This window comes from Globicephala melas, chromosome 13, assembly GCF_963455315.2.
Source record: "Globicephala melas chromosome 13, mGloMel1.2, whole genome shotgun sequence".
NCBI classification, from domain to species: Eukaryota; Metazoa; Chordata; class Mammalia; order Artiodactyla; family Delphinidae; genus Globicephala; species Globicephala melas.
In genome coordinates this window covers 67,506,111-67,521,857 of record NC_083326.1, presented here as the reverse complement: position 1 = coordinate 67,521,857, position 15,747 = coordinate 67,506,111, and the positions used below count along the sequence as shown (strand labels likewise).

The following is a 15,747-nucleotide window of genomic DNA, read 5'->3' as shown; positions in this document are numbered from 1 at the left end:
CCTACTCACAATGGTTAAACATGTAATTAAACGTGACAATCAGAGAAGAGATGGGGAGAGAATGGAGTAATTTGATCACAAAGGTCAACGAGGTCCATTCTTTCCCTTCACCAAAGGGAGTTCCCCTTCGCCTTCCAGGGACAGCGTCAGGAGTGACTCAGGCGGAAACTGCTGCTCTGAGCCAGCAGGCCTCCAGGAACTTAGCACCAGGAGGGTGGCAGCTTCTGGCTCTGCCCTGCTCTCTCTCCTGACAGTGTCTCCCTGCACCTCCACGACCCCCAAGGGTCTCTGTCCCCTTCGCTGCTTCACACAGAGAACCGGCTAGAAAATGAATAATTGTCAGTCTTTTAGCCAATGTTTAGTGACTGTTACTAATATACAGAATCAGCCAAAATGAAACAGAACAGCTAAAAATGCACAAGATTAGGATTTTAAATTGATGAAACCTGATGGAAGAATCAAATCTTCTCGACAAAATTTCCATCTGCAATATGTGGCTCAGGACAACTGAATTTGGTAAAAATAATGGCCATTAAAGAGAAGGCTATATACTCATAAAAATATGGCTATTCAAAACACTATTCAATTACTCAAGTCTTTGTTATAAAGTTTTAAAAAAAGAGATTTTTAAAATCTTCGTAAAGTGGAAATGGAAAATAATTTAAAATAATTCAATGCCTTAATGAAAAACTGATTAATGAATTAAAGTGGCCTAATGGAGATCATTCTGGAAAACAATTTCTTGATGAAAATTCAGCAAGGTTCATATAATTCTGAATAAAATGTTCATAATAAAAACATGAATTTCCTAATGAATTAAGAGATCCTGGCATCAGTCGTCAATGTTGCTAACATCTCAAAAATAGAGACAGCCTGTGCCTCCTGATAAAATCATGCAACATCTCTGACACAGTGCTGCACACCCACCTCCCCCGCTAAAAATGGAATCTGATCAGGTCTCTAACTCTACCTACAATTTACAGGAAATACAGGGGGAGGGAGTAACACGTTCAATTGTACCGCAGGGATGCAATCATCAAAATGCAGCCTGGGGGAAACCTACAGAGCAAACAACCTACTTTCCTCAACAAATAAAAGATGGCAGGACATTCAGATGGGAAGACACCTGAAAGAAGCTTCATCCAGCTGCAACACATGGATCTTAAAAAGATCCAGATTCAAAACCCAAACTGTAAGAACAAAACTAACAAAGAACACTTATAGGGAAATCTGAACTCTGACTAGATAATTGATATTAAGGAATTAGTGTCATACTGTGATTAAACTGAAATTTTTAAAAAGTATCCCTGTTTTAGTTGATAAATAAATAAAACCACACACCATGGTGTCTCCTTTGGGCAAAAGCAGCCTTGAGCAAAGGCCTCTAGGCTGGGAGTCTGAAGTCTAGGCCCAGCACTTCCATAATTGGACATATGCCCCTGAACTCAGTTTCTCCATCTGTAAAACAGGGGGATGAGCTAGACAACACCTGAAGGCCCTTAAAGAGCTAATCCTGGCTTCAGGGTGGTGTTTCCTTTTGGGTTTCCTCCCCTTTGGGGACCAGGGCAATGACAGTAGTGTAGTACCATGGTACACAGGCCCAGCTGGCTTTGAATCATCACTCTCCATGCACTACCTGTGACCCTGGGGCAGCCTCTTAACTCTGCAGAGCCTCAGTTTCTTCACCTTGTAGAGTTACTGTGAGAATTAAATCTGATGATGACAAACAGCTGTCACTTACCAAGCATTTCACCTATGCTAAGCATTTTACCTGACTCACACAGGCACCCTGGGAGGGGATCTAATTAATGACCGGAGTGAGGAAACAGACTCAGAGGTCAGGTAATCTGGCTAAAGGTGCACACACAGCTGTGAGGGGAGACCCGGCACTCGCAGAGCTCATAGCCAGTGTGCAGTCCTGCCCCTATCACGGTATGTGCAGTGCCCCGCAGGGGAGTGGGCTTCAGTGCACACTGGGGCCAGCCTGCAGCCCCGTGACTTAGCAGACAGGACATCTGAGAAGTGAGCAGGCAGAACGATCACGACAAAGAGCTCCACTGTGGCCAGGGCCATCATGGGGCCCTCGAGCTGCTCACTGGACCAGCACTGCAACTGGGTTCTCTGAAGAAGCCAGCCCTAGGCTCCCTCTGCTGGGGTGAGGTGGGAACAAGGTCAACTCCATCCAGAGTGCTCGGGGTGGTCCAGCAACACTCTCAAGCACAGGGACCAAGGATGCAGCCTGAAGTGGGTGTGGACTCTAAGTGCAGGGTTGAAAACCCAGGGGAAACGCCACCATCAGGCAGGCCTGGGAAGAGTTCCATCCCACCAGACCCACGTCTCCCTCACTGATCTTTCTACACCTGACGTGAGGACTCACTGGAAGCAGGTGGGGCAGGGTCGGGAGGTGTGCCAGGCCAGGTGAGCCTATTTCACCCCCAGGCCCTCTCGGTCCTCCTCCCTTCTTCCCACGCTGGCTGTGGAACAAGCAGCCACGGTCAGGGCCTTTCTGGGGATGCTCCACCTGTGGCTGCCACTACGTGCCTCTGCTCACCCTCCTCAAAACCCCCACAGGGACCCGCCAGTCTTCCTCCCACTGCCCAGGTAAGGACAACCTGGGATTGAGCTGAGCTGCAAAGTGAAATCCCAGCACCTTGGGACAGAAAGAGACAAGAAAAAGAGAGGCCTAAATTTGTCAACCTGGTAAGGTCTGCCAAATCTCACTTTCACATTCACACTCTTTCCACTGGTGTAAAAGGTGGTGCCCTGCCCACTCAATTTACAACAGGCTGTAGTCACTTCTAGCATCTGCTGTGTAGTGAGAGGACTTCACCAATTCAAGTCAGTGAGTGCTTTCCAAATACCTGTGATGTACCAGGACTTCGGGGCTGTGTGGACGTGACAACAGAAGCCAGTGTGGCCATGAACTCCACTCAGAGCCAGATGAGGGAGGATCCGAGAGGAGCCCAGCACCAAGGCTGCCACCACACCCCCCTCCCACGCCCCACCCCCCGCAGCACCTGTCCAATACCCTGCACTGATGGGGGTGATCAGTTCTGTGGCAGTTGTCACTTTGGCTTTTACCGTCATGATGTTGAGGTTCATGAGGTAGTAGAAAGTCAGGTGCAGTACACTGTCATCTGGAGGGGAGGAGGAAAAGAAGACATCATTTACGAGTTAAACACTAGAAGAGCGTCAACAGTATTATAGAAAGCAAAGTCAACAAGACTTTTAAGATCTTTCACTATAAAAACAACTTGATGGCAACTTAACATTGAGTAAAAAAAGTCTCTACAAATTCTTTGCTACTACTCTCTCCAAGAGGTGGAGCTTCATTTCCCTCCCTTGAGTGTGGACTGGACTTAGAGACTCTGCTTCTAACTAACACAACATGGAAAGGAAGCGATCAAGGGATCACCAAGTGATATGGGTTAACATCACTATTAACGAGACGAATTGATACCTCCGACCCCTGACAAGACGTGACGGTGAACACTGCCATCTGTGGTATTCCTTCCCCAAAACCCACAACCTCAGTCTAATCAGGAGAAAACAACAGACAAGCCCAAATTGACAGCCTTTCTACATAATACATAAACCTCATCTCCCAAAGTGTCAAGGTCATGAAAGACAAGCAAAGACTGGAGGAGACTAATAGGCATGACGACTAAATGCAATGTGAGATCCTAGATTGGATCCTGGAAGAGAAAAAGGACACTGGTGGAAAAACCAGGGGAATGTGAATAAGTTTGGTAGTTAATAGTACTGTACCAATGAAATTGACACTGATTTTGATTACTGTGGTTAAGAAAGATGTTGATATTGGGGTGAAGAGCAGGTGTGAAATCTTTGTATCATCACTGAAACTCTTCTGAGTCTAAAATTATCTCAAAAATTTTTTTATAAAAAGGCAAAGAGAAGACAAGTGTGTAGAGTGTTTCCATTTATGTAAAAAATAAAAGGCGGGGCTTCCCTGGTGGCGCAGTGGTTGAGAGTCCGCCTGCCGATGCAGGGGACACCAGTTCGTGCCCCGGTCCGGGAAGATCCCACATGCCGTGGAGCGGCTGGGCCCGTGAGCCATGGCCGCTGAGCCTGCGCGTCCGGAGCCTGTGCTCTGCAACGGGAGATGCCACAACAGTGAGAGGCCCGCGTACCACCAAAAAAAATAAATAAATAAAAGGCGAAGGGGTTAAGTATAAACTTGTGTAAAAGCTTCTAAATGCATAGTTTATTTCTTGAAAATACATAGGAAACTGTCACAATGGTTGCCCTTGAAGGTAATGACCAGGACCAGGGTCTGGAAGTCTGGGGTGAGAAGGAAACTTACATCTGACTGCTAACTCTTATCCTGCTGGGATGCTTTACCATGTGCTCCTTTACCCATATGAAGCCAGTTTCAAAACCCACTGTCTCTGCAAAATACGAAGTTCTACTTATATTTATTAAATTAAGCAGGTTGGTCATATTACTCAAAGCCTGCATACTCTTGGCAACTTGTTCTGTGTATCTAACCTGTCAAGTTCAGAAAGAGGTGTAGTTCCATCAAGCATCCCTAATGTGTCTGATGTTTTTGCTATGTTTTCAAAGTTATGGCTTAGGAGGGGGGAAAAAATCAAACTCCATGAAGAACAACAAAGGAAAACAGAAATATGAAACCAGAATCTTTTCCTGGGTAAGGAGGCATCAGCTTGCTGGACCCCGCAGAGCGGCAGCTGGCTGCACTCCTAGGCGCTACGAGATCCCCCAGACCAAGGGGAGCCAGACCTTTGCACCTCAGGTCCAGCATGACGGACAGCGGGTGCCTCTTCAGCATCTCCTTGCGCTTGTCGTCCAGCTGAACTCCCAGTGTGGGTCGCCGGCGTTTCTGGACAAAGGAAAGGGTCGAGCCGGTAAGCACTGCTCACGGGAATCTCCCCCGTCCCCTTCTCCCTGCTGGCCAGGGCCTCACCACTGGGACCCGTGCTTCAGCTCTCCAGCTGCCAGGATCCCAGCTCCCTTTCTTTCAAACCTCTTTCTTCTGCTTCTAGGGAGGATGGCACCCGCCAACTAGTGGGCCCCTAGGGCAGCCGCTCGGCACTCCCCACACTCTCACCGTGGTCTGCTCCTCCTCAGCATCCGAGTCACTCTCGTCATCTGCAGCGACAGAGAGAAGGCAGCTCGAGGTGAGGGCTCCCAATTCTCCTGAGAGCACCTCAACCCAGGGCGCATAATAGGGCCCAGGCTTTTGTAAATGGGTTCCTTTAGAATAAATATTTGCTGCTTCTTATTCAGTATAGAAAACAGAGTGATGCAAGGAAAAGAAAAATGACTTATAATCCCATCACCCTGTTTTTTTTTCAGTGATTTTTAATGTCATCCTATGGACCACAAGCTCCTCCATTGGTGGTGGTGGTGGCAGTAATAACAGTAGTATAAACAACAATAACAGAAGCTCATATAATTTGAGGGGTTACTGTGTGCTGAGGATGATGCTAAGGGTTCTGCATGCATGACCTCATTTAATCCACATAATAATTCTACATGAGGTATTACTATCTTGTTTTGACAGGAGAGTAAACTGAGGCTCCAAAACGTTAAAGAACTTCCCTAGGATCAGTGAGCTGGTGAGAGGCAGGCTGAAATCCAAAGGCAGTGCTTTTCCCTGTCTACCCCGAGCACTAAGACATTAAAGCTAAGCTCCCTGCCACACAGAACCAGTACGGCTAATTACCAAAGGACCAGCACTGGCCCTGGGTGGTGACCTGGCATTCCTGGAACCAGCTACAGTAGACGTGGGGGAGGATCCTGACCACCACTTACCTTGGGAGTCCTCGGGAGGCTTGAACAGAGCCTTGGCCTCATCCACGCTGCCTTCAATCGCCACAGACAACGTCTTATCTAGGAGCAAGAAACAGCTTTCTGTGCAAGTTGCTGAGAGATGGAGCTAAGCTACACGACCAGGCCCGCCCTGGGGCTGCACTTCCTCTGCTTCTGTCACAGCTTCTTACTGACCGGGGCTGGAGGGCAAAAGTCCTTTCTCCAGATGAAGAGGAGCAAGGTGGGAAACCTAAGTTTCCCATCATTTTTTCCCATCATTTACTGAAAACAAGGAACCCAAAATGCAGATTCCTGGCCAAGCATCACCTGAGACTAGGGGTGAATGCTTCTCTTTTCAGGCTTACAACAAGGCACAGAAATCCAAATCGATGGCCTAAAGCCACACGGCACAATTCTACCAACTGTCTTAATGGTTCTCATCCAGAACCTGTAACTGTCCACATTCTGGAAACGACAGCTCTCCCCTCAGTTCTTATTCTCTGTTCTGCACTACACCTAGCACCTGGCACCTGCCTGATACCACAACATTTAACTGGGAGGCAGCAGGACAGTGGGTAGGAACCTGGAACCTGCAGTCCAGTCCCGGCCTGAGTCTCTGCTCAACCAATTCCCAAACTTACAACCTGGAAAGTTATGTCACTGCTCTGAGCCTCAGTTTCTGCACCTATGAAACAGGGACTTGACAAATGGTGGCTGCCCAGTTGGGTTAGGAGGACTGAATTTTAATTATAAAATTACTTTTAAAAATTAATTTTCAATCCTCACAGCAATCCTATAGGAGCAATACTATTACTCTAGCCATTTACAGATGAAAAAATTAAGGCTCAAGGAAGTTAGATACAACAGCCAAGAGGTAAATAAGTTAGGATTCAAGACCAAGTCTATTCAACTTGAGCTTGGTATCTCAAACACAAAGCTAAGTGGCCTGCTCCCTGCACCAGGCCTGACACCTCAATGAGCAATGCCTGGGCCTGCCTCTGTGCAACTCCGTGGGTCTAGCGCTGAGAGATCAGATAGGCCATCACCCTTCCTTCTCCATTCAAAAGGGTATACAGAGACGCAGATAGTCACAGGAGCCTGAAAGGGTTTGTTCAAGTGCACAAAGAGGGATGACAAACTTCCCCCAAGTGGCGGGCCCTTGGGATATTCCTCAGTGGCTGACCACTGCTTATCTCTGACAACCCTCATGAACCATCACACCTCATCCCAAACAAGCTGGCTGCCCCCATTAACACTGGCAAATGCTAGACTGTTCTTTTGACTAGTTTATTCCTGGAATTTTACAGTAAAATGGGAATGGAAACAGGCTGGGTTTTAAACACAAAAGAAAAGAAAATTACTCACCCTGTCTAGGGGGCTGGGAGGATTTCATATGAGCTGATGATGAAAACAGGAGGGAGAAGAAAGGGGAGGGAGAGGATCAAAAGGACCAGGAAGACACAAGAAGAGAGACAGTAATGTGTTGATGCCCATGGCTGGGAGGAGAGGCATGCACTGGCGCAATGTGTGTCTGTCTGATGCAGTGGGGTGGGCGTAGGGAAGAAAACTTTAGGTGCTGGGTGAAAGCTTGCAGTAGGGCAAAAGGCAGGATCTCTAAAAGCTTCTCAAAATCCTAGTGGAGTCATGGGCTGCCTTCAAGCTTAATGAGGACACCTCCTCTCCTTCCGTAATTCACTGTTATGACATGCAGCCTGTTCCAGGGCTTGGTGAAAGCCTGAGACAGCTGGCTGGGACCTGTGTTCACCAAACCCTCTCTGTGAAGAGAGCAGGAGGCACTGATCCACCTGCCAAGTGTGCCTTGATGGGGTGAATGCTTGGGAGGCCAGACAGGCTGCCTGGGCACTGAACACAACAGCCGACCAGTCAGGCTCATCAAAGATTCAAAGCCATCCATTCTGAAATGCCCATCAGGTTAGTCCAGCCTCAGGCCAGCTGGTCAAAACAGCCATGCCGGGCAGTGCAGAGGGGAGGCAGCATCTATCACCTGAGGGCTTCTGAGTAGGGCCAGGGAGCTTTCCTCAGCAGGAGGTGCTTCCAAATGACTCAATTGGCCACAGCTGCTGCTCCCACAGCCCCTCCCTGCCCAGCCCCCATACTCACCACAGGCTTGCCCATACGCAGTGGCCTGGACAAAGAGGACATAGAGGGGAGGTGGTAGGTGTCGGGCTGTCTCATACTGCTTGTGAGCTTGGTCGAAGGGCATAAACAGATACTCCTGCACCGGTAGGGAAGCCTGTGAGCAAGGAAGGAGGGATTTTGTTTTTCTTTTACAGGCACACACAGGAACATGTGGCTTCTTAGTTACTTAGTATACAGTTTTTTATTTATGAAAGTGATAGCAGCAATAAACAGTAAGAAAATGAACTTTAAAAAAAGATACCATTTCGTCTAGCATCAAGAAAACAACAAATATCTAAATGTCAAAAGTGTGTCAACCTCTACACAAACACCTGAGAAATGAAAGATCTAAATGAATGCAGATATATGCCATGTTAATGGCCTCCAAGGCTTAATACCACCCAGATGTCAATTCTCCCCAAAGTATCTATGGATTCAATGCAATCCAATCTAAATCCCAGCAGATGAAAATAGACTAGCTGATTCTAAAACTTATATGTAAATAGAAGAGGCCAAGAATAACAGAGATAATCCTGAAAAATTAAATTGGAGGACTTACATTATTGAGCATCAAGACTTCTGATACAGCTAGAGTAATAAGTCAGTGTGATATTGGTGCAGAGACAACTAGATCACGCACACACAAACCCAAACATATACAGATATCTGATTTATGACAAAAAAGGCACTGCAGAACAGTGGGGGAAAGAATGGTCTTTTCAATAAATGAATCAGCTGAATACCTATGTGGGGAAAGAATCTGACCTTCACCTCACACTATATACAAAATTCACTTCCAGGAAGACTATAGATTTCAATGTGGAAGGTTAAACAATAGGGCTCTATAAGAAAATACGAGAATATTTCCATGACCTTGGGACAGAGAAAGGAAAAGACTGATAACTGGATCATGTTAAAATTAAGAACATCTGCTCATTAAAGGATACTATTATGAAAGTGAAAAGGAAAGATATCTGCAGAAGACTCATCTCCAGAAAATATAAAGAATTCCGGGCAACCCAACAGAAAAATGAGCAAAAGACTTTAACAGGCCCTTCACAAATGAGGTACTCCAAAAGCCAGTTAGTATATAAAATGTGCTGTGCTCAACGTCACTGGTCCCCAGGGAAATGGAAATTTAAACCATAAAAGATACCCTCCAGAATGGCTATAATCAAGAAAAATGACAACATCAAGAGTTGACAAGGATGTGGAAAATTAGAACTTTCACATGGTGATGGTGGGAATTTCAAAAATCAGTACAATCACTTTAGAAAATTGTTTCACTGAATACCAAAACTAAATATACGCATAGCATACTATGATCCAACAATTTCATTCCTGGGTATATATTCAAAAGAAATGTGTACACATGTACACCAAAGGACACGTGTAAGAAGGCTCCTAGTGGCATTATTCGCAACAGCCCCAAACTGGAAACACCCCAAATCAAACACTAAACATCAATGAGAATAAATGAACTCCTGGTACTCACAACAACCTAGATAAATCTCACAAACTGTTGAATCAAAGAAGCCAGACACAGGGCTTCCCTGGTGGTGCAGTGGTTGAGAGTCAGCCTGCCGATGCAGGGGACACCGGTTTGTGCCCTGGTCTGGGAAGATCCCACATGCCGCGGAGCGGCTGGGCCCGTGAGCCATGGCCGCTGAGCCTGCGCGTCCGGAGCCTGTGCTCCGCAATGGGAGTGGCCACAACAGTGAGACCGTGTACCGCCAAAAAAAAGAAAAAAAAAAAAAAGAAGCCAGACACAAAAGAATATGTATTATATCATTCCATCTATTTAAGTTAAAAAACAGTCCAGGACTTCCCTGGTGGCACAGTGGTTAAGAATCCGCCTGCCAATGCAGGGGACATGGGTTCGAGCGCTGGTCTGGGAAGATCCCACATGCCGCGGAGAAACTAAGCCCATAGGCCACAACTACTGAGCCTGCACTCTAGAGCCCGTGAGCCACAACTACTGAGCCCGCATGCCACAACTACTGAAGCCCGTGTGCCTAGAGCCCGTGCTCCGCAACGAGCCACCACAATGAGAAGCCCGCACACCACAACAGAGTAGCCCCTGCTCGCTGCAACTAGAGAAAGCCCGCGCGCAGCAACGAAGACCCGTAGCAGTCAAAAAAACAAAACAAACAAACCAACAAAAACAGGCCAAGCTAACCTGTGATGTTAGAAGTCAAGATTAAAGGTTATGGGGTGGGGGGACAGTGACTGGGAGGGGAATAAAGTATCTTCTGGAAAATTGCTAATGTTCTTGATTTGGGTGATTACACAGATGTGTTCACAAATGTGTACACAGGGAATATCCACTGAACTGTGAGTATGCTTACGAGTTGTATGCTTTTCTTTATATAAAATTATTTTTTTTAAGTAGTATATGTACATTTTTTTTTAAAGTTGTATTCTAGTTTATAAGGCAAAAATTCCCAGTTCCCAACCACCAAAGGTAACTGTTAATGGTTTGGTGTGAAAACATACTTTTCTAAGCACATACATGACTTACACATATATACAGCCATTCGAATACTTTGTAAATGAAGGTATACAAATGGGATTATACATGTTCTACAACGTGCAGTTTTTGATTTCATAATTTAATAGATCTTTCTGTCCAGTTATTCTGTCAGTAACAGGATGCTCCATACTTCCATTATAGGTGTAAGACTGAACCACACAAGAATTTATTTAACCTGTACCCTATTTAGGAGCATTCAGTGTTTCCAGTTAACAGGAAAAATTGAAGTACAACCAAAATTTTTAGTTTCTGATTTTTGTCCCATATGAAGTGTTACTGAGCATATTTGTTAACTCTAATTCTATGCCTAGAGTTGAAGAGAAGAAATGTAGATCTTGCCAAATCCTACAAAAGTGAATTTTCAATTTCACTAGGGTCCTTTTACAAAGTTCCTCCATATTAGCCATTTACCCTGCTTTATAAAACTATATTTAGATCAAACTTGGCTTCACAAAGCAAACAAAAATCAGGTCACCCATATAGAAAGAAATTACATTTTACAGGTAAAGTGGGGACTTTTCCTCCTAAGGTACCTAACGGTTTTCAAATATGAGTAAAGTTCTTTTCAGAGCAAGTAGATTTGCTGAGCAGCTGGCCCCTGTGGTGCAGTCAGGGGGATCTAATAGACATCTGTGGAAGCATGCTTAGATACCTGGGGACTGTGGGCTGGCGGAGATCACGCAAGGTGTAAACTAAACTTACAGTTTGTGAAAGCGTTTTACCCGGAATAGGCGCTGGTGAAAAGAATACGCCGAGGTACGTGTGTGTATACGTTCCAGAGCGAATCCTGCTAGCAATTCCTCCACACAGGACACAACCTTATCACACCTGCTGTGGGCATGCAGACGGGACCATCCTTGCACTGTGCTCTAACACTGATTAGGGTAACAGACCCGACAAAACCCACAGGGTGATGTGGCTGCTGGTGGCCTCAGGTCAGCAATGTGCCACTGAGTGGTGAAGGCAAAGCAAAAGCCGAGGAGGTGGCAGGGTGTGGGGAGACCCTCACCTGCATGATGCTGTTGAGACGAGGCTGGAGGCTACTCAGGTACTCCTTCTTTACTTCAATCTCCTTAAGGATCTTCTCCTTGTTGGACAGGCACTCTCGGTACTTCTCCGCCAGCCTGTTGGGGGAAGACAGAGCACTGTCGCCTGATGCTCTCCAGGGACACCCCAACACACCTGTTCACTATCAGACTCTACCTAATGACAGCAGTCACGATTATCTGCTCATGTTTACCTAGCACTTACTATGTGCCAGGCACTTTGGAAAATGGTGTACAAGCATTATGGCATTTAATCCTTATAAAAACCCTGGAAGATAGGGACTTTTTTTTATCCCCGAAGGAGGAAACAAAGGCTCAGGGAGGTAGATAACTTGCCCAAGGTCATCCAGTAAGAGCAAGCACAGAGCTGGGCTCTGAACCCATGCCTGTCTGCTCCAAAGGCTGTGCCCATGACCACTGGTATCACCTACTGCTCCGTTTCTTGCCTCAGAGGCTAGACCCAGAACTTTCACAAATATATGGACTCAGCAGCTATAGGACACAAATGAGGCCCATGGACCTGAGTGGGGCAGAGTGGGGATAGATTCCAGACCAGAGCCACAGGAATGGAACACTTATGGCTTAGCCAAGGGCAAGTGATGTACTGGACAGGGGTGTGACAGGCCAGCCCCATCTGCTAAAAAACTGACACCAAGTCCCTAAGATCCAGACTCAGGACTTATTAAATTCATTATGTAGACCAAAGGCACAAAATATACTCAACAACAGAAAAAGGTAAGGAATTTAAAAACAGCAGCTTCTCTGACAGAAAACAGAACAAATGTGCCAACCAAAAGCCCTGGAACTCGTGTACAAACATGAAAGGGAAAAAGGTCACCATGATGGAAGGGATGCAACCATAAAAAGTTCAGGATGGGGCTTCCCTGGTGGCGCAGTCGTTGGGAGTCCGCCTGCTGATGTTGGGGACATGGGTTCGTGCCCCGGTCTGGGAGGATCCCACGTGCCGTGGAGCGGCTGGGCCCGTGAGCCGTGGCCGCTGGGCCTGCCCGTCCGGAGCCTGTGCTCCGCAGCGGGAGAGGCCACAGCAGTGAGAGGCCCGCATACCGCAAAAAAAAAAAAAAAAGTTCAGGATGAAAAAAATATACATACCATATTCTAAGGAAGATCTAGATTAAATTATACAGTATAGACATTCTACTTACGGTTAATAAATAAAAGCTCTTTATTAGTACAAAAAGTCTTATATGTAAAGGGGTGCCTCAAAGCATTATTTATAATACCAAAACAATGCAAACAACTTAAAGTCCAATTCAATATGGGAACAATTATGTGATTTACAATTTACCCTGGAATGTTGTACAACCTTCTAAAATAATGTTTGCACAGCTTTGCAATACCACACAAATATGCTTACAGGTGGGGGAAAAGGCAAAAAAAAAATCAGATTAATAATACAAAAGGTATTTAGGTCTTAGGCACTAAAATTTTAAAGAAAAGGTTACTCTTTCGCATAACGGCGTTAAGCAATTCCGACCCCACTTATGATGCAGTTCAGTTGGTCAAGTGTGAACTGCTAAGTGTGAATTAATCACAAAATGGGATTTGGTCTTAGAGACTATTCTGCTGGTTCCACAGTGCTTTGCTATCTGATCCTGGGTCAGGACAAAGCACTGTCCCTCATGGATAAAGGTCCGTGTCTGCACAGGTGAACAAGGGCAGGAAGGAGGAAACGCTACCTTTTCCGCTGCTCCAGCTCCCAGTCCAGACGTGCAAGGGTTTGCTGGTGAGGGTCTCCCATGGTGACTTCCACCTTGCTGATATCTGGAGGAGCCTCCTTATAAAACTCCTCTAAGCTGACCAGATCGATTTCTTCATGCTTTGACCTGCAGTCAAAAACTCAATGTCAGGGCTTCCCTGGTGGCGCAGTGGTTGAGAGTCCGCCTGCCGATGCAGGGGACGTGGTTTGTGCCCTGGTCCGGGAAGATCCCGCATGCCGCGGAGTGGCTACGCCCGTGAGCCATGGCCGCTGAGCCTGTACGTCCGGAGCCTGTGCTCCACGACGGGAGAGGCCACAACAGTAAGAGGCCCGTGTAGCGCAGAAAAAAAACCCCAAAAAACTCAATGTCAAGCTGCGGCCCTCAGAAACCCAAACCGTGGCTTAAACAGGCCCAGAGTTCCACCCCGTGTACGTCAACTCAGCCCTGGTCTACAGCTACCCAGGAACCTAGAATCCAGTCTTCTCAGCAAATGCTCATTAGCAGGTGTTTCAATGTGAAGAGAGGTAGTTGGTGACATGCCACAGGATCCTTATCCATGTTGCCCAAGCTTTATATCCATGATTTAGCTGAAAACCTAAAAATACACTTATGAAATTTATAGACCTCTCCAAGCTGTGCAAGAGAGCTAAGAGCTTAAAGAATCAAATAAAAACACCATGGTCTAGGTCTAGACTGTCAGGTTGAAACCAAGAAATGCCATTTAACAGGAATAAACATAAGAGTCTACACTTAAGTTCAAATTATTAACTGCCTAAATATAGCATGGGGAAGATCCAACATAATATGACCAGATGTGAAAAGATCTAGAGGCTCTAACTGTTGATGTACAGTGACACACAATAACTGAGATGGGGATTTTTATCTCCATTTTTCAAATGATAGAGGCTTCCATCAGTAAGCAGCTTGCCCAAGGTCACACAGCTAGGGAGAGGGAGAGCTGGGATTTGAACCCAGACTGTCTGATTCCAGGGCCCCTGATCCTTCCACATGGCCACCTGCCTCGCTACAGGGTTTGCTGGCTTTCATCTGAACAACGGTTACAGGTGGAGCATCCTATCTTTCTTCTTTTTAAATAGTACTATTTTTGAAACTTCTTGTAAGTCTTAAACTGAGAGTTTATTTCCTCCATGAACCCTTCTCCCAGGTTCCCCCAATGATAATATCTTAGCTAAGCATAATACATTGTCAAAACTAGGAAACTGACAATTGTACAATACTATTAACTCAGGTACCTGATGTGGATTTCACTTCTATTAGTATTTAAATATTATTATGTGGATGGACTCGTGAAGCAGATAAAGAAACCTCTCAAAAATCAGCATACACCAGACCCAATGCCTAACGTGGTCCCCCTCATCCCAAGTTTATTACAAATAAAACCTGACTCCTTACAGTTTACACAAATAGATCTGACAAGGCAAGAACACGTTCCCTTCTCTTATTTTGTCTATTCCGTCCTCTTTCACATCTCTCAGCTTGGATTTGCCAAGGGGCATCACAGTTTAAGGACACTGACAAACTGTAGTTTTTTCACCTAAAGGCAGCTAGGCAGCAAGAAGTTCAGGTTCCAAATAATGAAATCCAGTTGCAAAAATGAATTGCTGGAACTTTAGAGAGGAAAGCTGGGCCAAAAGGTTAAAAAGATGTAATTGGAAGTGAGCTGCTCCCATACAACGTGCTCAGGAATCAAACAGGTAACGCAAAGGCTCTGCCTGCTGGGGAGAGACAACTGTTTTTCACCAGGTTCAGAGCACAAAACTCAAAAGGGTCAGACAGGCTTCTGAGGTTCTTTGTGCAGCCTGGAACTACTGCTTCCAATTCTCCCACTCAAAGTGATCTATTCAGCCTTCCCCCAGATCCTGTAGTCTCCAAGGGCATCTGACTTCTTTTTAAAAAAAATGGCTCATACTGAGCTATGTAGGAAAAAGCAGTTACCAACGGACCATCTTGCCAAAGCCCTGTGCTCCAACACTCACTTAAACTCCAGACATTTGGTGATCTCCTTCTGCAGGTGCATCACCTCATACAACAGGTTCTGGAGCTGCAGGTGATAGGCGTCCACTTTCTGCTTGGCCTGAAAGGAGGACAAGGTCAGAGGTGAGTGGGGCAAGTCGGGGTGGGGTGGGGCAAAGCAGAGCAGCAGCAAACTCAGAAAAGGGGTAAAGGAGATTAAAGATGGGATGAGAAGGAGGAAGAGGAGGGTTAAATCTCTCAGATCCTACCTCATGAGTCTGATCTCTTCCTTTCTTCAACCTGATGTGGGCTAATCGGTTAAGCTTTTTTAGAGTCATGAAATGCACACAGCTCTGGATCTTCCGATCTTCGATCTCAATTGCCTACAGGCCAAAAAAACTGGTAAAGACCTTGACAACTGGAGCTGGCTCAGCTTCCTTCAGCCCCTCATTGCTCATCCTCATCCAGAGTCAAAAACAGACACTAGGGCTTCCCTGGTGGCGCAGTGGTTGAGAGTCCGCCTGTCGATGCAGGGGACATGGGT

The 15,747-nt window shown here is 46.0% G+C and overlaps 1 protein-coding gene across 7 annotated transcripts in view; it reads right to left on the bottom strand.

Annotated features, from left to right (window-relative positions):
• Positions 1-15,747, bottom strand: part of THOC5 (THO complex subunit 5) — a 32,681-nt gene that overhangs the window by 10,542 nt on the left and 6,392 nt on the right. For 4 of the 7 annotated variants that reach the window (XM_060310053.2, XM_060310055.2, XM_060310054.2 and 1 more), the window contains exons 5-15: positions 15,473-15,586; positions 15,227-15,324; positions 13,209-13,355; positions 11,475-11,589; positions 7,915-8,047; positions 7,159-7,191; positions 5,797-5,874; positions 5,090-5,130; positions 4,762-4,861; positions 3,975-4,111; positions 3,029-3,141 (exon numbers count right to left, since the gene is read on the bottom strand). In XM_060310053.2, the coding sequence (XP_060166036.1) occupies positions 3,029-3,141; positions 3,975-4,111; positions 4,762-4,861; positions 5,090-5,130; positions 5,797-5,874; positions 7,159-7,191; positions 7,915-8,047; positions 11,475-11,589; positions 13,209-13,355; positions 15,227-15,324; positions 15,473-15,586 (1,109 nt within the window). The remainder of the gene's footprint in view (positions 1-3,028; positions 3,142-3,974; positions 4,112-4,761; positions 4,862-5,089; positions 5,131-5,796; positions 5,875-7,158; positions 7,192-7,914; positions 8,048-11,474; positions 11,590-13,208; positions 13,356-15,226; positions 15,325-15,472; positions 15,587-15,747) is intronic. The other 3 variants (XM_030860751.3, XM_060310057.2, XM_060310058.2) reach the window with 3 other exon arrangements.